Genomic DNA, 24,363 nt, shown 5'->3' with positions numbered 1-24,363 from the left:
CGAGCGGTCTTAATAAATCGACTCGGTAAACGTTAAACCGATATACACACTCGCAAACTTTGTTTTATTCATTTTTATAATCGTAATATTAATAAAGAGTGAGCACGGTGTGTTTCGATATGTACGTATCTGTATCAACATTTGCCGAATGTTCGTATGTGTGTTTATGTTTTAATAGGAAGTTACGGCTCCCCGGTTGTGTTTCGTTGCACTTAACCGGTGAGGCTTCATGTTACCGTTTTCACTGCCGCGAATAAGTGCATCGATAAATCACGGGGTGCAGTGCAAAGGTGCAGTCCGATATACGTCATACTTGATATTCGCGTGTTCCGAGACAAACCGTCCGAAAGCGGGATTAGTATGCGCATTCTGATATTATGCAAAAACTGGATTCAATGCTTTATGCGGCCGACTTAGAAAATCTTAGAAATTTAATATGTATCGTCGACAGGTTAACATTCGTCATTTTGTTTACTTTATTTTTGTTTCTGTATAAATCAAAATATCAACTAAACAAAATCTAAATTGAAATATTTTCTATAAGTACGCTTTTTATCAGGGTTGTGGAGTCGGACTGGGAGTCGTGGAGTCAGAGCATTTCCAGCGGAGCCGGAGTCGGAGTCAGAGTCGTAAATGAAACATAGAATAGGCTTGTAAAAGTCAACAGACTCCGACTTGTTATTTTTTAAATTAATAGTATTACAGTATGCGTCAACTAGTCTATAATAATATTGAAGTAAATCGACTAATAAATAGTAATTTAATAATTTCTTTATAAAAACCATAAATTTCAATTACATTATAAATAAAATCGTTGAATTGCACATATTTTGTTCTGGGCAAAACCGACGTTTCCTCCGTCTCATTATTAAATTGATTTGTTAGAGTATGAAATTCATATATGTATGTACCTATGTACATATACTATGAATGTACTTACTTTTTATTTATACCCATTTCATTAGCAACAATTCAATAAATTGGGCACAACATGTCAATTTTTAGTGATTTTTTTAATTACTTTAATTTTTTATATTTTGAAAATCACTATTATTTTTAGTACTAATTTTTGATTTTTAAATGCTTTTTATTATTACGAAATTATGTTCACAATACATCTTATATCTATTTTAATAGCTACTGATCTACTGATCATTTTCTATTTTACAATTTTAATTTAATTTGGTTAGTAATCACAGTATTATATTATTCTAATGTTAATCTAAAGCATAATAGGAAAAAGAGTTCAAAAACCTATTTACAATCCTTTTTAGTACTAATAATTTTATACGTCTGCAAGAAAAGTCCATCTTACTTAAATCTATCAAGTTGGAGTCGGAATCGGAGTCCGTAAATTTTGATCCGACTCCACAGCCCTGCTTATACTATTCAAAAGATTTATTCGGTCATAAATAGATTATAAAAAAAATGTGAAAATTCTTCTTAATTTGCTTTCACTTTCAAAATTTCCAATGGCAACAGCCATACACCGTCCACTGCTTTCACTCATCTCTGTTTGCACAACTTTCATCCATCTCACCCTACACATTTTCCTTATTTCGTCTAACCATCTTCCCTGTGGTCTAATCAAAGCGATCGAAAGAGTGGAAAGTATGTATGTAGTTCAAAATCAGCCCAAAATTTCGTACGGCTAGAAATTTCACCAAACTTACCAAGTGAAACTAATAAAAGGCTTGTAAAACAATTATAATGTATGTACATACATAACTACATATAAAATAATCATATTCCGCCACATAAATATTATAAACTTTTCAAAACTGGCTTCTATAAGCATACTTTTCAAACATACATAAACATACTTTTCAATAAATGACTAAACGCTTATTCGACTCATAAACACTACATACATATGTATGTACATACAATAAAATCTCACGCTCAAATAATAACTGTTGATTATACCTGCCGCATATGTATAAAATATAAAGCACAAAGCAAAAGCTCATCATTGGATCGGTGGAGCCTTCAATCAAGCACCTCTCGAGGGGTCCAACGCGCGAGGGGCGCATTATAATGCGGAACCGTAAATTACAACAAATTGCATTTTGCGCGTCTGCAGTTATTATTAAGTTGGTTGCAGTTGCGTGAGCGAATGCAGTATATCAGGGCGGACATCACTCGTCCGACCCTCCTCCTCCTCCTCTCCAACGACCTCATCTTCCCTCTCTCGTCCCCCTCTTTGGTATGTTCGCTTCGCCATTTCTTTGTTTTCGCTTTGGGGCCGAAATGACACGTGTCCTCCGCAGGTCCAGATTTCTGATAGACACGACGCGAGACGACACGCGACAAGACAAATCGACCTGTCGACCCACTACATCGCTAAACAAATGTTAAATGCAAATTATTCCATCTATATACATGCGAGGTGTAATCGAAAAGTATACGGCCTAAGTTATTTTTTCAATATACATACATATGTACATAATTGCTTATATTATTTTTAGTTTTTCTTTATATATCATATATAAAAATATACGTGACGTGTGTGGGTATGTGGGTATGTGGCAGACGCGTGGACACACACCCAATCAGAGCAAAGTATTTGAGACGCGGGGAAGTGGGAGAGGGAGGGTGTGGAGCGTCATTTGACGACAGGCTCTATAACGGAACATCTGGCAGCCGAAAAGTCCATCATACTAACGATAACTATCATAGTAACGAGAACTTGAGTGCCAAATATTGTGTATTCGCGATTTTCATGGCAAAAATTGTCTTTGTGACCACCCCCCTGTGACGAATAGTCCAATTACCTTTATGAACATACTAGTTTGCTCATACATAAACCAATCTAACCAGTTGTAGTGTACACAAAAGAACAAATTGACAAACGAGCTAGTTCATAAGTTGAATCATTCTCAAGAATTAGTCCCATCCTTTATGTATATTATGCTTATCCTGAGTTTATTTTTATTATTAGCCGAAATCGAAATTATAGCAACATTGTAATGTGATCTCTATAGCATTTTCGACCATATTTGGTGTTTTGACGTCTCAAAGGTTTTGGCAGCCCAAAAGTTTTGAAAGCTAAAAGTTTCATGCGACACCTGATGATTTAAACTAAACTAAAACTAGGGATAGCAATACCGGTATACCTACATAATTGTCTGTGAATTCACCATTTTCCTTTACCAGTAAATACCAGTATACCGGTAGTATGAAAAATTGTTTTAATAGAACATAAATTAGTGATCGATTTTAAATTTGACGATATCATTAATAAGTTAATGAATAATTTAGTAATTATTTTTTGGCCATTTATCTATTAAAAACAGTGATCGAGTTCGAAGCAGTCATAATCTCGAGCTAGAATTTTTGGCATGATCACAAAATTCATCTATTGTCACTACGTACATAGATAAAGTAACAATACATAAAGGGGCGCTTAATTTGCCAAGGGCGCCAAAATCATTGGTACGGCTATGTGTATGTACATATTAGCCAGCAGCATAGCTCGGTCGTTAAGCTTCTGATTAACACCGACAGGCGCCGAGTTCGATTCCATGAGTTGACCTCGATTGAAAAGAATTTTTTCTGAGTACATCTGTAGTGCTGCTGGTCAGACTTGGATATTTTTAACTCCAGATCGATCGTTTCCTATCAGAGTTTGCCAATTTTCTCTGATTTCATTGTTGAAACGGTTCCCGTTTAAAAATTGGCTAAAAATCTTTCCTACCTACTATGTCACCACTATTTGAGTATGATAAATGTACAATAAAATTTATGTACAATTCATGATGTCTCGTTAATTTGCGAGTTATTCAGTGTCTCGTAATTCAACGACTTGTAATAAAAATGCTGCATTGTAATTTTTAATTGGCCAGGAAGGCGCATTGGGGTTTACCTGGAAGGCCTTTCTGGTATATATGTAAAATAAATAAATATGTACATATGTACATACATACATAGTATATAGCGCAGTTGTTTGGCCTGAAAAGGACTTGACGCTATGAATCAATCACCTTTCGTATATTTAATGAATTTGTTACCTAATAGGATAACCGATTTGGTCGAGTCAAATGTAGGTACACGCGTCGAGCTAATAGTCGCGAGAACTTAATTTCTGGAGCATCGCAGTGTCGCTCAACATTTCCCGGTGTCTCTCCCCTCGCTCACCTCGCACATACATACATTATTTCCCAGCAGGTTAGTTCCGCGAACTAAACTTGCCCAACTTTCTATGGCGTGTGCACGCGCGCGTTAACTTCGCCTTTACCCTGCGTCGACAATTAATTTAAGGCCTCATCATCAATCACGATCTTGTCTTTATCACCTCACGCGGCGGGGGCGCGAGCGCGTTGAAGTCTGAAACTTTATCGCCCCGCTCTCGAAGAAGAACCGTCGAGAGATTTATTAACACCTTATCCGCTTATCCGCGCGTGTTTACCAAACTAACTTAAATAACTTATCACACCTGCAGGAGGACGACCGACGACCATGCTGGCGATCCTCACGCAGCAGGAAGACGACGACGACGACAACCACCTCTGCATCAAATGCAACACGACCATAGTCGGCCTCGACAATTACGTGCAACACAGAAAAACTCAATGCGGAAAACGGAAACATCCTTTCGAAACATCCAAAAGCATCGACGAATCGTTCCATGCCAACAATCAAGGCGCTGATGTCTTCTTTCAATCGCTCGAGCTTCAAAGTAGCACCAAGCGGCCAACTATCCAACAAGATCCTATCTTACCTCAGACTTCCACCAAAAACATTCCTGGCGTACTAACCAGAAGAGCCACGGCTGCTATCATAGCTACTAAAGACATCTACCATACCTCAGACATAGTGTCGAATAAGCGCGGAGAAGATTGGATTGGAGGGCATAGTTTAAAGGTTGCAGAATGTGACGACAATCAAACCAAGCTCATCAAAGCCGTTGCTAACATCAGCGGCAGTGTCAAAAAGGACCATGTTGATTCTCCTTTCATCTTAGATGTTTTCAAACATGAAGATGATTCTAATGAAGATACCGATGAATTGGAGGATATGGATATTGAATATCAACCGCCGTCAACTGGTGGGAAGTGGAAGCCTTCTACGACTCCTACTGGTGGCAAGTGGAAGCCGACTTATCACAGTGGAAGAGATTCCGCTTCGCATTGGACTTCTGTTGTAACTCCAGAGCCTGATCAGATTGAAGAATGGGAGGAAGAGCACACTGGTGGTAAGTGGAAGCCAATCTCCGCTCCTGGAATTATGAAGATGAATGACTTGGAAGATGACGATGAAGATGTGTACCGGCCTCCACCGGGGCATACTAAAGGCAAATGGATACCTGGAGCTAAAGACAGTGTGCGACCTGATCATAGGGCTCAAATTATGGACGCTACGGCTATGCATAAAGAAGGGAGACCTGTCCAGTATTGGTGTGGTCCTTGCAATCGTCGGCTAGGATCAAAGCATATATATGAAAAGCACTTGGTATCAAAGCTTCATCTGAAGCGGACCTTGCCCGAAAAGGACTTGGAATGTTCACGCATCTTCAAACGTGATAAGAGAACTTTTAAGCCATCGAGCTACTTGGATGAAAATTTCTATTTATTACCCAAAAAAGCTGCCAAAAAATCAAAATCAAACATATCTGAATTAGAGGGGGTTAAAAAAAGACGGAAGCGTCGACCTGTATTTATACACTGCTTAGTTTGTCGATATAAAGTTAAGCCATTCCTGTTAGGAAAGCATCTCATATCTCACTACCACTTCAGAAAGGGGAATTTAAATGATGAATTTAATAAGACCCAAATATTGGATAACATAGATAAGATAGTGCGCCAATCTCCGTTTCAGTGTAGCCCTTGCAAATTTTATGCAAATTGGCAAGCTGAATTCATGCGCCACTGGCGCACCGAAGCACATAAAGAAAATATGGAAAACTTTATCGGGAGATATTGGTGCTCGTTTTGCAAATTTGAATGTACGCAATATTCCGAAATAAGTAAACATCTTCTCGGCGATGAGCATCAAGAAGTCGTAGCCGTTATCAATAGGTCTATTCCGATCATCATAAGGAAAAAGACCATTATAAATTGTCCCGATTGTGGCACAGAGTTCAGATACAACATTCAACTTCGGCGTCACAACAAACACCACTGTCTAGCTACAAAACCTTCAACAGCATCTGACGAATATCAAGGTAAAAAGAAGTGCAACCAGTGTTCTTTCAGCTCCAAAACCATCATAGCACTAGCGAGACATGTGAACAAAAAGCACGACTCGAAACTTTTCTACTGTTCTGCTTGCAATTTACAATTTCCAAATGTGGCCGAAGCTAAGAATCATAGACGCTCTCAGAACCACAGAATCAACCAGAAAGAACTAAGGAAAGAAAAGGGGTATGAGGTAAAAGATCTTTCTAAATCTTGTCCGCACTGTGACGCACCCAAATTTAAAAACGTGATTGAGCTTAAAAAACACATTCAAGACGAGCACAAGGAAATCTTTAACAGGTATTCTATTTTTGTCATCTATATACATACTGTATAATATTTTACTTAATTATACCCAACTATTGGGTCAACAAGTTAGCAACTGTAGCCGACACCATTTCTGCAACACAAATATAGACTCCAATAATAACAAATTTGAATAAATAATACATATATTTAGTTACATATATTTTCAAATTTTAATTTGTTTTTAATTTCAGTTGTTCTCGCTGCGGTATGAAGTTCACATTTCCTCAGGAAATCACTTGGCACGTAAGGAGTAAAGCTTGCGTTTTTAAAACATCTCCAGAACCCAACGGTTCTTCGGACCAAATGTGGACTTGTCAATTCTGCCCATTCGTCACTGCGTCTCACGCCGAATGTTTATACCACGAAGTCCTTCACGGTGAACCCACAAAGGACAAACAAAAATATGCTTGTCCCATTTGCCAAAAACTGTTCTCAACTCACTCGTTACGATTCCACATTAGAAGTCACACGAACGAGAGGCCTCACGTTTGCGACGTATGCAACGCCAGCTTTTTCAGAAAAAGCAACTTGGTCTACCATGTGAAGAGGAAGCATACAACGAAAGACGCGAAAAAAGAGCCTGCTAAAGTGAAAAAAGTGGTAGTAGCAAAAGAAGCAGAAGAAGATTCGAAGCCTTTCCTCTGCTCTGTCTGCGGCGCTTGCTTCAATAGAAAGTAAGTAAAATTGTATTAATTATTTTAATTGTTCATTCGATATTTGAATTGTCTTCTTCACAAAGTTATTTCACATTTTTAACTTACTTTTTATCAAGGAGATATGCATATGTATATGTATGTTATTCGACTATTTATTGGTAGATAATATAATTTTTTTTAACCTTTCTAAACTGCAGTATTGAAGCATCGGGTTGTCAAGAGACAAAGGCGGTACATTGAAATGAAACTCGTTGAGCGGTCTAAAATATTGTTTACTACTCGGAGCGCCACAACTTACTGTCACATTACATGTTACCAACTTCATCATTCATTCTGCTTATGCATACAAACTAATAATTCACACATGCATGCTTATACATAGGTTATAAAACTAAATCCCACATATATGCATGTATGTATATGTGTATGCAGATTTGTCTCCGGATTTGATCGGTACAATATTTTTATCGTAGCTTTCATAGCAACAGTAGTTATCAAATCACGAATACCTATTTTTTTAAATTCCATTTTCCAATGATGCCGTTACGGGTTGCCCTTGAGTGACACCTATGGTATTATACTTGTAGGTACTTATGTATATAAATTTAAAGATTATAAATTATTGAAATCATATTCAAATAGTAGTAGCACAGTGGGTATGATGGTTTTGCCATTTTGATGTAGAACTATTTCAACAATCAAATGAGATAAATTGGCAAAACTAAGATATAAAACGATCGTCTTAAAGTCACAAATATCCTAATCTGACCATGTGTAGGTATAGAAATACTTCGCAATAAATTATTTTCAATCGAGGTCGTCTCGGGGCTTGAATCCGGGAACTTCTCGGTGGTTAGCATTACCGCTATACCGAGCTATACTACTGGCTATATCTTGAAACCATAGTAGTAGATAAATCGAACGAATATGTATATATAATATTAGATTTAAATTATAGTTTTGTATTTTATGTGTTTTATTGACCAGAAGCTTGCTAAATTGGAGAATAGCTAAAAATTCTTGCCTAAAAATAACATAAGTTTATGATAATTATTTTACATAAAATCATTGAAAATCAGTCACTATAACTTCTAACGGAGACTCGAGTAATTAAATTGTCAAAGGACATTATTAAAACACGTAACGGTAGTTTAATGTCACATAAACATGTTGTGCAATTGCATATTTTTGCATTCACGAATCAAGCGCGAATTATCACCTTGTCGCACTATGCAAAACCCACATTTCTCGTTTTTAAAATACCCTCCGAGCATTTTTATGCGCATATTTTGCATTTCACATCCAATTATCTATTAAGTTTTAATGTCAAAACGTCAAATTTATCAATTACCATATCAGATGTGACTACATATATAACGAGTGTGTATTTTTTTCCTGTCGTGTCAGCTCCGGTCCAATATCAATAAAATTGCTAATGTTATTTAGATTCCTACATCGTCTTTATTTATGCAAATTCGCGTACGTATTTTTCAAACTGAAACTGTGCATATTTCCCGCTCGGCATTGCTGCATGAGCCGAACGACGTTTCTGTTCCTCGCGAAATATTGTAAATGCGATTCGTATAAATCGCGTATATGCGGAATTTGTTCCGTCATAATTTGTCTGAATGATAAACCAGGGGTCGTGAACCGTTTTTCGAACTGCACCAAACTTTACCTCGAGTATTGCCTTTCGATAGGGGTGGAAGTTGACCATCCCTGTCGAGTCAGGGGTGCGCGCGTGTCCCGCCGAACGCTCCGAGTAATATTTCACGTCAGTGGTTGTCAACACGCGCCCTCTTGCATTATTTTACTTCGGCTATTAATCGCTCGCATACTTTGCAATTTATGCGCAAAACTTGCGGCATCAAGTCATGTTTGAAACTTTTTTGCTGCCGATACGTATGCAAATTTGCAGCGAGCCGTCATTTGAACCCTACCGTGACTCTCTATCTATGCATGAACGTTCTACTACTTGTATTTTGTTTATGAAACTAGATACTAAAAGCATTGAATCAATAGGGAAAATATTCACCAACATAATTACATAATTTATCACAAGGGCATACGAGAGGAAAGTTGGTCAGAACGCAAGAGAGTTGGCGCTTTGCAGCTTTAGCTTTTGCGACTATTGAAACCCAATTGCAATATGCTCATTTAAATCTCCAGTATAAAAACTCTAGAGGGATCATTTAATGTTATGATTAATTGTTTCATTATGTCATAAAATCATATACCTACATATTTATTTACAACTAGTGGTTTTACCCGGCTTCGCTCGGTATTTGTAATATAAACAGCTTAAACATGGTAAAACAAGCTAATAGCAAACATTCATTTTTATTTTTATTAAATTTATTTGAATCGAAAAAAAATAATATTCAACAATATTTATTTTCAATGTTCCCAACAAACCTTACATACATAGTTACAAAGTCTCTTTCGAAATTATATCTTAGATATGAAACAAATACATACAATATAATAGCACGTAAACGACCTAAAATTAAATTATCCTTTAATTTTGCGACAGGTGACGAAGCCATCAAATTGGTACGTGCCGTAGGAAAAGAAGACAAAATGCAGTGTATAATGTAGTTGAGTTGGCTGAAACTATTCAAGCTCAATTTTTAGTTACTTAAATAATTCAAAGATGAACTGACTTGTCAGAATGCGGGGAGTTTCCTGATTGAACTGTCGCGATGATTCATAAATAAACCTCAACAAAATAATTGTTTAATAATAGTTTTGTGCAGTTGATATAATAACCAGCAGCGTAGATCAATAGCTAGCATGTAATGCTTTCAATTGAGTGGTCGCGGATCAATCTCAGGCTGTGTTGCTGGCCTGACCTTGGATATGTGACTCCAAGGTCGATCGTTTCCTATAAGAGTTTGCCAGTTTATCTGATTTCATTGTAAAGGTTCCAAAAAATTGGCAACCTTTCCTATATTTCGCAAAGTTTGAGTTTACAGCATCTTGAATTCACTGATTTATAAATTGATGCCATTTTTTCATAGATATCTCGCTAATTTTGAGTTTTTCAGCATCTAGAAATTCGGTGATTTATAAATAAAAATGCAAATTTATCCATATACATGTGTCTGTATGTCTATGATGTTCCGTAAAATTACTCTATAAATTGTTTATCGATGTTTGCAATTGGTCAGGAAGACATTTACCCGTTAAGCCCTTCTATTTATTTACATACATATACATATATTGTCCATCTGTAAATAAATAATGGAAAGAATACAGCGACTGAAATGACAATGGACGGGTCACGTAGCTATAATAACGTACGATAGATAAGTGCTCGAGTGATACCCGAGAGATTGTATGTAAATGGGTATGTGGAAAGCCACAGGTGATGAAATTAGAAAGATGTGTGGGATGAGATGGATAAGAGTTGCTCAAAAAAGAGACGAATGGAAAAGTGTTGGAGATACTTTTATCCACAAATGAATGACCAATGGCTTTAAATGATGATGATGAACATTATTGTACAATGGTATGATTTTATGTCTTCCCACACCATAACAAACCAGAAATAAATAGATCGTGGTCGGTCATATTGCCTCTCAGAATCAAATGTGTTTGCTTTATTGCATGAGTGGATATAGATCGATATCGGTAATTCACATTTTTATTTCAGCAACAATCCAAAATTTTAGTTTTTTCTATCAAATGATACTTATATGATAAAATAATTGTTGTGGACCTCTGTCTGCAGCTTCGGCATACACCTTTTTACCATTGGTCACGATGCGTGCGGCAAAAATAATTTAATGACAGATAAATGGCGACATTTCCTTATAGAATACACATGCAGTTGCATCGTGCAGTTTCCGTCTCCGAATGCACATATCGAGAGGCGCGAACAACGCGCAAAATTGAAACGAATAACTCAAAACTTTAAACGATCAAAAGCCCAAAGCAATGCGTCTACATTTAACCTTTTCAGCACCGACCAAGAATACGTAGAATATTATATTCAAATATAATATAATTTTTTCTCGTAAATTTACCAAATTTCAAATCGGTGCATATAATCCAATCAGAGCTGTCACACGCGAAATACAACCTGAAATCCTGCACTGTTGATTTTATAAACAGATTATGACGTTAATACACCAGCAGACGGACTGACAGTTGAGCGAACCCAAAATTTTTAATCCAAGGCTGTCGCTAAAAATCAAACTCCCGACTATGACTCTAATTACAAACTAAAACAGACAAAAGTGGTCTTATATTTTTTAGTTTATCTGATAGATACATAGAAAGCAACTAGTCTCTTCCTCGCACTGTCTATCGCCACCATTCACCATTTTCTGTTCTTAATATCCATCCTTATCCTCATTTCGTTAATCTACAGATGTATCTCTCTTGAAGCATTGTTTGCATCATTTTATACGCTTTATGGTAATTTAAGTCGATGACCCAGGTACCTTAATCTCAAGGAAAGAAGGATTCCAATCGAAAATCCACAGAAGAATTGGAATGGCGAAAACGGTGATTGATAATCAGATATGGAAGAATCGCTCTAATGGACCGCAAGACGCACGAACATCTCCATCCTCAAAGAGCTGGAAATTTCAGAGAGAATCACATGTAGAAAAATAGTTTTAATAGCCATATTTCCACAAAGAATTTGGAGCGTCTGAAGATGCTGGTTGACGGTCTCTCATAAGATGGTCAGACCAAATCAAAGAACTGACGGAATCGACCCTTTGCTGCCTTCAACTTGACACAGAAGAAGAGATGGTAGTCAACTTTATCATCTATTTTATTCTAATTGCAAATGATTCACATTCATATTTCCAGCATAACCTCCAGTTTCAAATCTTACTTCAATTTACATAAACTTTGACTCCTGTTACGACTCTGACTACGTTTCTGCTTCCAATTCCAGATATAACATTACCTAGACTTCAATTGTATACTGATTCTAGCTCTAGCTTAGTATCTGATTCCCAATTCAACTCCAACTATGTCTATGACTACTGTTAAATCCTTCAAAAATATCCGAATTGTATCATCCAAGTCGTTGCATTTGCAGCTACGCAGCCCTGGTTCAATCTGAAAAAAAATCCACATTCTATGAAAAATTCTCATGCTCTCAGTTTAACGCGAAATCGCATCCGATTTCTGAGTAATAATCTCGTCAACCAGTGAGTAATATTTATTTATACACTATTGCATCTGGCGTTGCGTTTAATGTCACATTCATGTATGACGTACGAACGCACTTTCGCAGATGTCTGTCAATCGGTCCTTTGGTCGGTTCACTTGTAGGAAGTCGGTTATTGCTCGTGCTCCGATTATTTGTTGCTTCCAAGTCGTTCCACTTGGAATAAAATGTTGACAAATGACATATGAGAATTGCCGACAACGACCTAGACAAATCCGACTGAAATGCTGTACATTTGCGACGAGAAATGCACTACGTATGCACACTTGCAAGCGTCAACTGTAGTTTTGGGTCGTTTGAGGTCTCCCACTGCTGCCATTTACTATTTTGCGTCCAATGTGAATTCCTTCGTTGAATGTCGTACATTATGGAAAACGCTTAATATCGAACGACTTGACCATCATACTGTGATATCATGCCATTGAAAATTCCATGTGCATGATGGTATACCATGCCAATATGTATCCTATTATGTTGTATTTTGCATATTAAACTTAAGCATCCTATGCACATGGGAGTACATAGAATGTAATTCATACTTATAATACATATTTATATATGTACGTATATGTATGCATGTTTCTGATAGTCTCCGATAAACAGAAATGTTCTGAATCAGAATTGAATAATATATTGAATCATATAAATTGAGAAATGATGAGTCTGTGACTTTCTTGGACATGTTCACATACATAGTTTCTTTAAATTAGTAGTGAGTAGCTAAGTGGATGATATTTAATCAAATTCAATTCCTCGTTTCATGCCCTGATTTAAAATTGATTTATTTTTTACAAATGACAATCACTGGACAGTCGATTAAAACGATTATGAAACCAAGACTCTAGCAAATCCTCCACTTGATGAAATTTATTAGTTACATGTACTTTTATTATTTCAAGTGACTCGTTGAACGTCACGTCTATACTGAGATGCGAAATAGCTTTTCCTTTTACGACTTCGACCCGGTGATTAATTGAGTCATCGGGAAAAGGCGTAACGATATCGAACCTCTATAAGGCGACCATCGATCAAATTAAATTATTGATCATCCGAGAAAATTCCATAGAGCAATCAAAGCACATATGCATTTCACAACGCATTTGTATCGGGCAAACATTTATAGCTGTTTTGAATGGGCTGAAACTATGATAGCTATGTACATATAATATTTCAAACGCTTTATACCTACTCATAAATATATCTAATATTTTTAAAAAATACTTATATTTTCTTTATGATTGGAATATAATTTGAAAACATGTCAAACATCATAAGACGTCTAATTTAGTTAATAATTTTCTAACAAACTTGTATCACTTGAAAGTTTTATTGCATATCAAAAATTTACTACAGCGACTTTTAAGTTTGAACTGTACATAATTTAATTAGAAAGCATTAACGTGTATGTAAGTGCTGTATGTACAACACTTAATAATTATGAGAATTTTTAGATTGATCAACATCATAGTCGTAATATTTTATCGATTTTCACGATGCTTTAAACAAGCATTTTCATAACTCAACACCTTTAAATCTTTCATTAATTAATTAATGAATTCTAATTGAATCCATGTACTTCTACAAATTTATTATAGTTTCGAAGATATACATATCTATGTATGATATAAATCATTGTCCATTCGTTGTTTATCAATCCATAAAATACTTGTATATGTTACAGTTGAAGTGTATCTTCCAGTTGTAGTATGTTTTGACTTGTTGGAATATATTCCATCTTACCTGGTATCAACTACCATTACAGTTGAAGTGTATTTTCAGTTGTAACATATTTAGACTAGTTGGAATATACTCCGTCTAACCAACGTAAGTTAATTCATATGGCGAATTACATTTAAACTGGTCAAAATATATTACAACTGAAAATGCAGTTAAACTATAAGTTGGTACCCGGTTAGATGGAGAGGTTGGGCTTTCGTAAAAACGTCACTCTACTAGTAAATTGAGTTGGAAAGTCACATTTTTGTTTAACACATTCTTAGAGTTATCGTAATACGGCACTCATTCGTAATACCTTGACTAATACGTAACTTTATTCGTAATACCTTGCAAATATACACGCATTATTGAATTCTAAGGCAATCATAAAAACACCAGCGCTGCCAAAACTCAACTGTTATATTACAACTGGTACACATTGTTGAAAGTGTATTTGCGCTTATAGATACATAATTTACTAGTTGAATTGTATTCGTATATGAATGCCCTAAAACGCCAGTTAGAATATATTACAACTGAAAATACACTTCGACCGTAACATATAGACTTCTAGGAATATTTTTCAAATATGTAGTTTCAATGCCGTAGATGTTAAAAAATTGTCACATACATGTATAATAATATTCTCAATGCTAAAAAATTATGATATTGATAGTGTTTCACTATTTTGCGCAATATAATAATACATATGTACATACATACATACACGTTCATATAGTATGTATGTTCCGATTGGTGTTCGAAAAACGTTCTAATCGACGAACCATTAAAACGAAAAACCCTCAATAATTTATATACGAACGATGACGTATCGCAATAAATCACTGCGAACGAATAAATCAATTTCGCGTCACGGGCGTATCGAATCGTCCCGAAGCGATTCGGCTACTTCTATCGCATTTGCATACTAATTTTAGCGTTCTGTGTATGTCTAAAGTACAGTCATGTCAAAACCGCAGTTTACAGCCACATGCGGCCTACCGTCTTCAAGACTGCCCATTTCTTCCTCAAAATATTAAAACATTATGACTACATTTAGGTAATAAACAAAATTTTACATGCGGTCCCAAAATTTTACTGGGCGGTAAAAACTAGAGTAAAAAATACTAGGGTATGGAATTCATCATATCTACATATAAAATAGTTTCAACTTAATCCGTTAGGCGGTTTAGTTTTATAAAGAGAGGATATATGTATATAAAAGAAGGTACCACTTTTGGTTAAACTAAAATTTAAAAAAAAATTCACAACGTAATATATTATGTACATTTCAATCACTGATACCAAGTTTCAGTTCGATGTAATTAACGGTGTTTGAATCATTTTATCCACTTAAAAATAATGAAAAACCTAAGAAAATTTGATTCACGTTAAAATGTTTTCTTCCGTTTTCATTTAGTTTTTTTTTTGTATTTTTATCTTGCATTTCTGGCTTTTGTTATTAAACCGATCTATCGTTTTATCTATGACGGTTAAATATTGGCACAATAAAATGGAAATTAATCCATATTTTGGTATCCTTTTTTTATCTCATTCTTTAAAAAAATAGAATTCGAATTGCGTTTAACATTACAAAATAATTAATTGATCGTTTAATTTTTTGATACAATTATTTATATATATTTTTTTATTTATTTCAATCAATAATGCATACTCGTTTTAACAGATTGCACCAAAGCGACGAGTGTAGTATACAGATTAAGAATTATTAATTATATATACAGGTATACACCCATATATAATATTTACCCAATATAATTAAATAACAATTTAAAAAAAACATCGATCGATTAAATTTCGATGATTTAAACGAATGATTGAAATTCAAAATGCTGAAAAACTTTGCGAGAGAATGGGTAAAGGTTGTGAATCTGTTGGAACTGTATCAATGAATTGGCAAACTCTGATGAGAAACGATCAACCTGGAGTCACATATCCAAGGTCTGGCTAGCAGCAACCGGTAGGATTGAATCCGTGACCACTTCGAAAGCATTTTATCCTAATCACTAATCTATGCTGATGAAATTGAACAGCTGCTTAATAGAAATTTGACATCCAACCCGATGTACGATCTTAATTTTTTAAATTCAAATTTAATAAAAAAAAATACAAGGAGGGTAAATCAATTTTTGTGCATATTTATAAATGGTACAAATTGCCCATCTCCCAAATAGAGTTCGAAACACCTGGTACGTACAATATAACAAACCCACTTCTTACTGTATAAGGAGCATTTACAATACATAGGAGCGGGTAGTTGAGGGTTCGAGGATCGTTTCCCACAAGTGTTGTCGGCCTTATCGACGTTCGTTATCAAACTCGAGCTGGTCAATTCGATTCGGAGAAGAAAAAGAGAGTTATGTGATGGACGCGCCGGAGCTCCGGTAATAACAGGTTGGCGCTGGGGGGAGTGACATGAGCCGTCACCGGACGTTGTTTATGGGGGCTCGGCGCCTCCGCCCCCCTGTCCTGGTCCCCGATCCTCGGACCGGAGCACCCAAGGGCCGGACGACCGCGTATCTCCGTCAGCGTCCAATAGGCGAGACAATCGTAACCCAGAGCTGATGAGGAGAGATCTTCGATTAAAGTTGCCCCGCAGCGTGTTGGAAACTCTCCTACCGCGCAAAGTATGACAAATATTCCAAAATAGTCCAAAGCCTTAGCTAATTTGCTGTGTATGTTGTTGTGATATATATGTACATACATACATATTTATGTATATCATGCATATGTACTTCTCATACAGCATGAACTTTCCATAGCTTTTAGTAATACATTGTATACATACATATGTATGATATTTATGTCCTTTGTGTTTTTATTGTTGTTCTCGCAATGTAACATCTTTCTTTCGATGCAAAAATCACTCTAAGCAAACTAATGCGATTCTCAAACTGTCTTTCAAATTGGTATTCTTTCTGCTTTTCTGTTACTGATTTTTCTCCTAAACGATTGTACATATGTAGTCGATTTGGAGTCTTGATCTTTTTCGAGATTTTCGTATTTACCAGGGCTGGGCCGTCAGATCAAAATTTACCGACTCTGACTCCGACTTCATTTTTTAATTTAACTCCGACTGCCACTCCAAACTCCGACTTTTCTTGCCAACGTATGAAATTGTTAGTAGTTTTCAAATTATAAAAAATTAAAGGAATTAAAAAAATTAACATGTAACTCAATTTATTGAATTATTGGTAATGAAATAGGTATAAATAAAAAGTAAGAACATTAATAGTATTTGTGTACGAAGTTCATATACAAATAAATCATTTCAAACATTTCATACACAAACGAAATTGAAGTCGAGATCGAAGGCTAAATTGATTTTTTTTATTTTATCCTGGCGCGGTTTTGGCCCCGCAGTTTTATCACGGTGCGGTAATGTCGGTGCGGTTATGTCGGTACACTTATTCACCGAGCGGTTTTGACTGGACACCATTCTATTTAGTCAAAATATATTACAACTGAGAATACACAACTGTAACATACCTATATATGTATTCCAAATAACTTAACTTTTTCCGGATTCGTTACGGAGATTTTTTTATCAGACCATTATATTATATTATTTAGCTAGACTGCAGCAAAAATATTAAAAATTGCCGATGTTAAAGCTAAGCATCTGGTCCTGTAGTCTAATACTACAGGAATACAACCCTAGCCGCTCCCGTTAAAGAAGCCAATCGTTTCCATTTTCTCGCGGCTGTCTTCACAGTTTGGGAATCTTTCAGATGAAGCGGGGGGTTTTCCAAAGACCATTGTTTGATTTGTAGTCTGTAAACATCACGTTTGGTAGGAGGTGCCTACATCCGTTAGTCCTGCGATGCCTCGCAGTCACGAGCCGATAATGAATAGTCGCGGAACGGACGACACTACAACGACATGATGCACCGCCTTGCAATTTGATGCATTGCAACTACAAAAAAATGCATCGACACTGCAAACACCTGATCGTCCCACCACACTTGCGCTAAATTCTCCAGTGTAAACTGCAGAGTCTCTACAACACACAGTACAATGATGTCCAATTTTTTAGAACGCTAATGGTACATTACGGTGTCATTTCTACAGATCGGCGCCAGAGTGCAAAAATTGGCTCACCATTGTCAATTTTTATGGTCAACCTTTTTATTTGCTCTCTAGTTTTGTAATTTGCCCTCTTTCCTGGAGAGTAGCACCGTCGCACCGTCCTTTAGTCATTACTAGAGATCGGCGTGACCCAGTGCTATTGGGATAAATAATGGGCTTACCATTGTCCATTAAAATGAAATACAAAGCTAGAGAGCAAAAAAAAAGGTTGGCTATTGTAATAGACAATGATGAACCTATTTTTGTCCAAATAGCACTGGTTTGCGACGAACCTTAGTCATTACATTACTTTCCAACGCTCTTAGCCTTAATCCTCAACTTGAATCTGGATTGTAGTTTGACTTTGTTGACGAGCGAATCGCAATGCACGCACATATATATGTACATATGTATGTACCAGCAGCGTGGATTAGTAGTTATCATATTATGCTTTCGAGCAGAGTGGTCACGGGTTTGAGTCCCACCAATCCCGCTGCTCGCCAGTTCTTGATTTGTGACTCCAGGTTGATCGTTTCCTACCAGAGTTTGCCAATTTTTATGATGTTCATTGATGTGGTTCCTGTTAAATTGGCATCTCCTTTCCAATCTCTCTTGCAAATCTCAAGTTATTCAGCGTCTTAAGGTCCGCCGATTTGTATAATACAAATTTTCCATAAATTTCTCCATAAATATCTCCGATGTTTGTATGAATCCGCATTATATAAATGCTTGCAATGCTACTCATGTTTAAATAAAATGTACGTTAATACCGTTTTCATCGCTTAAAAATTTTATAGAATTTTTCAACTGATTTTCATCTCGTTTATCTTGTAGCCAAATGTGTAGAGACTATTGATGATTGATTGTTTTTGATGACTTTCAACCTTTACGAACATCGAATCGCCCTCGATCCACCGGTTGGCTACTTGTGTCACAAGGGGTGGTGGACTAATCGTCCGTCGTCTCGTTGGACTAATGCTGCAGTCCAGGTTTTCCATCGTCCCAGACCTGCGGCTGAAATGGGCCGTTGCGCTCCTCAGTCGCCAATAAGTCAGAGGCCGCTGCGGGCGAATTCCTGGCGGGGTTTGGCCAGGGGTACGCCGCTGTGTTTTTCCGGTTTATTCGCGTCGTAAACAAGGCTGCGGCCAGGGGTAGCCAAAACTAAACATCTCTCCCTATCCACCCTCCCGACCCGTTTACATCCCACGGTCTAGGGTTTAAGCCACTGCGACAACTGCCTACTGCACCGCTCGTGTCTTAAAGCTTAACCATTCGACCGGTGCGACACTGCATTTTCGAGTGACCGCCACTATATATGTATGTATATGTTCATATGTACACATGTACATTGCACAGATGCTTCTTTTCTGTATTGAGGCAAATTTTTTATTTAAAGAAACTGTGATTTTTTTTTCAAATTTTAATGTACGTCTAATATATAATTTTGAAAGAGACTTTGTATGTATGTATGTATGCTTGTTTGTTTGGGTCCGTGATAATCCGTGACGTTCAATTTAATAAAAAAAATGAATATTCAAATAAATATAAATAAAATAAAACTATTCAAATAAATTAAATCAAATGTTTACTATCAGATGGGCCATGTTTAAGCGGTTTATATTATAAATACCGAGCGATGCCGGGTAAAAACACTAGTGTTATATATTTTGCACGTCAAAATCCAAGAATGTTCTACGACGCCAAAATTCAAGTGTCTATGACCACATCACTATTTCATTGTTGCACAAAATATTGCACAAAATTCCTATCAAAAAGTTTTGTCTAATGCTATATTTTCAGATTAATCTTAAATGGTTAGCCATTCAAACTTCATTTCCGTTACTGGAAATTTATTTTCTAACGTTTCGGCTTCACTATGATTTGTTCTATTGGAAAATGGTCTATTTCTCTTTTCTATCTTTTATCTCATTTTCAAGTATATTTTTATCTTGTGTTGATTAAATTAGTCGGCGATCTCATATAATCTGCCTACCTATTTAGTCAACTATTTTTCACCGAGCAAAATATTGTATGGTTGTGCATTCACCGATTCTGTCGTTACTTCCACCTATTTTGTTGGTTGTTTGTACAATTATACCGGGATGATACTTCACACTTTTTTTTTCTTTGGGTTTTCCTTGGGAAAATTGTTAGTTTTTAATGGAATTTGCACACTATATGTATGTTTCAATGATTATATGTTTGCATAATATGAAGCACTTTGAATTACACAGAATGTAGAAATAGATCGATCATTTCCAGGGATAACAATCGTGTGTCCTTAATTCCTTGAAAATGACCACTTTTATCTTGAATTTTCCGAGCATACAAAAACGACAGTGTACATACACATATCAGCCAATTTCTACAGCAACGTTTTAATACTATATGTTGTCTATTTTTGTTATGTGTGTACGTAGATAAAAAACCTATGAGGAAACTTTGATAATTTAAAAAAAAAATACCATACTTCGTTATTAATCTATAACTTACAAATATGTCTTACTTCGTTAATAAAATTACTTACATATATGCAAAATCAACTATTGAAAGCTGAGGTCAACATTTAAGTAGACACACCTTTACTACAGATTTTTTATTATGTATTTTACAATATCGAATTATCTTATGGACAGTGTATCTTCTCTGGACGCAGCATCATCCCATCCCCTACACTAGGTAGCGAGGGCTCCCTCAACCCCTATCACCTTCCTCGCCGCCCCCTCCGCGTATTTATTGCCCCTTTTTTTCACGGTCCACCGTCGTAATTTACGCCCCTGTAAAATCCAAGAGTGTTTATTCGGCGAGGAATGCCCCCCGGCCGACGCGCATAAAAAGCGGCTCGTTATTTCACCGGGGCGACTTTCACGCGAGCTTTTAAGGGATGACCACACTCCAGATATCTCTGCGAAATTCCCTATAATTTTTCCGATTCCGGAACGTGCCACCCCTGAATCGTATTTTATCCGGCTTCCTTTCGGAAAAATACTTATATATGTACATACTATACTTCTAGAAATGAGACAAAAGTGACTTTCTGATATTAAATATGTGCATACATATCGGAAAAGCAAGGTTTAATTGTGTTATTTCCTGGCTATTTTTGGATGCATTTTTTTATATTATGTGGTTAATTAAAAATACATTAAGTAAGAAACGATGCTTAAGGAACATATGTAGATAATTGACTGAAGACACATTGAGGTACGCACGACAAAGTTTCAGATATTTTTTCATAGCTTAGTAACGTGAAAAAACATTCCATGTAAGGTTTTTTAAACGTAAAATTATCCCGTTTATATGATAATGTGAAAAATTAAATAAACTATTACAGCTACAGCGATGTTGTAATTAAAAAATAGCCGTTTTTTACAAACTTTAATGGGCTGTTGGCAGTGCAAATATGTATTTTTAGAATATTTATACAATTTTTGGGACTTTTCATGATACAGGACGACTTTACCAAATGAAGGTGTACCCTAATATAACCTATAGAAATAGAACACCAGGAAGACAACGCGTCGAACTCTCTAGCCCCAATGTAAGACACGACTGAAAATAATTTTCGCATAAAAATAAACGGTTCATGTGACGCTAGAATTTATTTATTTTCCGCATATACATATATAATGATATATACATATTTAATTCTTATTTTATCACCTTGCGGCGTCACGTCGCCGGTCGGACGCCATTACGACATTCGTTCATAATAATTGAACGTCCAATAAAGGACACCATTACGAACTTTCACCTGTTTCTGAGAATCTAATCACCGACATTTACGGATGATTATTATGGAATTGCGTCCATTAATGCAATCGATGGCCATTGAAATTATTGCATTCCATATTCGAATTCCAAAAAATAAGCAGACACCGTCAATAGTAAATTTTAAAAACGAATTAATTACTCATAATCCTAGTGCATTAGTGCATACCTGCTGGAAGTACTAGTTTATAAATCCCTCTACAAATTACTGGTTGTTATGGTGAGCAATCCTCAAATTCTTGCAGAATCGAGCTGCTTTGTTCCCAGTCAACTCAAGTACATTTACCTCAGTTGTTATAAACGAAAATATTATCTTATAGCAGGCCTGGGCAAACTGCGGCTCGCAGGCCTGTCTTATAGCATTGGCGTGCCGTGACTGTTTAAACAGGGGACTGGATATGGACAAAAAAATCAAATTTTTGAAATATAATAATTTGTCGTGAAATGATACGTATAATTTTTCATTTCAGAAATGCTCCCAAAAAGTCTAACTTTCTTAATAACAACTTGTTTGTCTTGAAAATTTAATATTCTGAATGATTTGTCGACCAATCGATTGAAAATGCAACATTGCAGGCCTCGTTATTTGTCTCTGCGCGCTCCATACTGATTTGTTCTGAGGGAATCGTTTCGCGAACCAAGTCTAACGAACCAACTATATTTATTACTCAAGAAGTCATATGTAAATATGTGCCATTTTAACAAAAAAAATCAGAATGAAATGCTTGAATAAATGAGTAAATTAAAAAATGTTTTGTCTTCGACCGCGAAAGGAACATAATTGAGAAGGCGAGTCCGTGCAAGCGAACGAAGCGGCGGACCATACCATAACAATCCATTACCACTACCACTACCTAAGGTAGGACCGATTCCGGTTTCTGAACTTCACTAATCCGCGTGAAAAATATCAACTTAGAAAACGATTTGAATGTACATATTGTAATTGCATTTTTGATATTTTTACAAACCTCTTCTATGCTTTTAAATTTTAGGTAAAAAAATTTAGGGAACTAGTCTGGTCCCTTTAGTGCACGTCACTGAAATGTACATACATATGTATTTATTATACACCTACATACAGACATATATAAAATTATTATTTTTTCACACCATTCAAAGACAGCATACCTCTGATCTATAGGTATATATGTACCTATACATACATACATATGTATAACTCGAACTGATGTAAATCAAATTCAGTTTAGCTTTCTTCCAATCCGAACTTATAACAAACTTTAATATACTTAATGATGAGCATCAATAAAGCATCAGTCAAGACGACACATATCAAGTCTAATACACCTTTTCTCACGTGGTGTGCACGACGAAGTTCAGTTAAAGCCTTGTTAGCCGTGTTTGTCATACATTCTGGTTGTTTATCCCGGTACGGCACGTGTCTGACGGGACAGCCGGCAGAAACTTTGACTTCGGAGGATATTAGATTTTGATCCCGACGCAAAGTCTACACTTCATCCTCCCCCTTCCTCCCTTACAAGCCCGGGACCAGAGGTGAGAAGGTTGTCTCACCAGTCTGCATAATCTCCTAATAAATGCCGCGCCTCTGTATGTCGTCATGTACATACTTCGCTTATTACTTACTCACTTGCCAACGTGTCGCTCTCGTTACCATCTTCAACCACCCTTGTATTTTGAGGTGACACTATACATAAGGAACGCATCTTAAGCTGGACTAGAGACTGTATAATGCAATATCCACATCACATATAAGGTACTAATATTGATGAGGTTTAAATGTCAAAATTTATAACTTAATGTCATATGTATTCCAGAAGTTATAAACTATAATTGTATATATATTTACTTACCACTATACTTTTGAGCATATGTACATCAAAGATCCCAATAGCTAATGGTTTATCTCTATTGAGTTGAATAAAATATGTTGCTGATGACTAGGGTATATGTTAGTCAAAATGTATTTTCAATTGTAATACATTCCACTGGCGTTTTAGGTCATTTAAATTCAAATACAATTCATCTAGTATGTAAGTTATAACTCTACAAACGCAAATACACTTTCAACAATAAAGTAACATAACGGGTGAGTTTAGACAGTTCTGATGTTTTTACGAATGTTTTAGAATGCGTTAATATATGCTAGGTATTACGAATATGGTAATGAGTATCGTATTACGATGACTCTAATGTGTTCAAAACAAAAAAAAATGTGACTTCCTATCTCAATTTACTAGTCGAGTTTCATTTTCACGAAAACCTAACCTCTCTATCTATCCTGGTTAAAATGTAATACAACTGAAAATACACTTCAACTATAACGGTAGTTGGTACCAGGTTAGATGCAATATATTCCAACAAATCAAAATACATTACAACTGGAAGATTGCTTCACTGCAACTGTTACATATGCATAGGTACATACAAATGTATGTCCAACTTCTAAAAGGTAATAACAAGCTCTCACCTATCATGA

The 24,363-nt window shown here is 36.1% G+C and overlaps 1 protein-coding gene across 1 annotated transcript in view; it reads left to right on the top strand.

The window, feature by feature from the left end:
• LOC143917439 (uncharacterized) overlaps window positions 1-24,363 on the top strand; it is a 111,957-nt gene that overhangs the window by 62,564 nt on the left and 25,030 nt on the right. The window contains exons 4-5 of the mRNA XM_077438994.1: window positions 4,442-6,476; window positions 6,677-7,159. Coding sequence (XP_077295120.1) covers window positions 4,442-6,476; window positions 6,677-7,159 — 2,518 coding nt within the window. The remainder of the gene's footprint in view (window positions 1-4,441; window positions 6,477-6,676; window positions 7,160-24,363) is intronic.

Source organism: Arctopsyche grandis, chromosome 1, assembly GCF_051622035.1.
Source record: "Arctopsyche grandis isolate Sample6627 chromosome 1, ASM5162203v2, whole genome shotgun sequence".
In the NCBI taxonomy this organism is placed as follows: Eukaryota; Metazoa; Arthropoda; class Insecta; order Trichoptera; family Hydropsychidae; genus Arctopsyche; species Arctopsyche grandis.
Note: the sequence above shows the minus strand (reverse complement) of the source record. Positions and strands in the feature narration are given on the sequence as shown.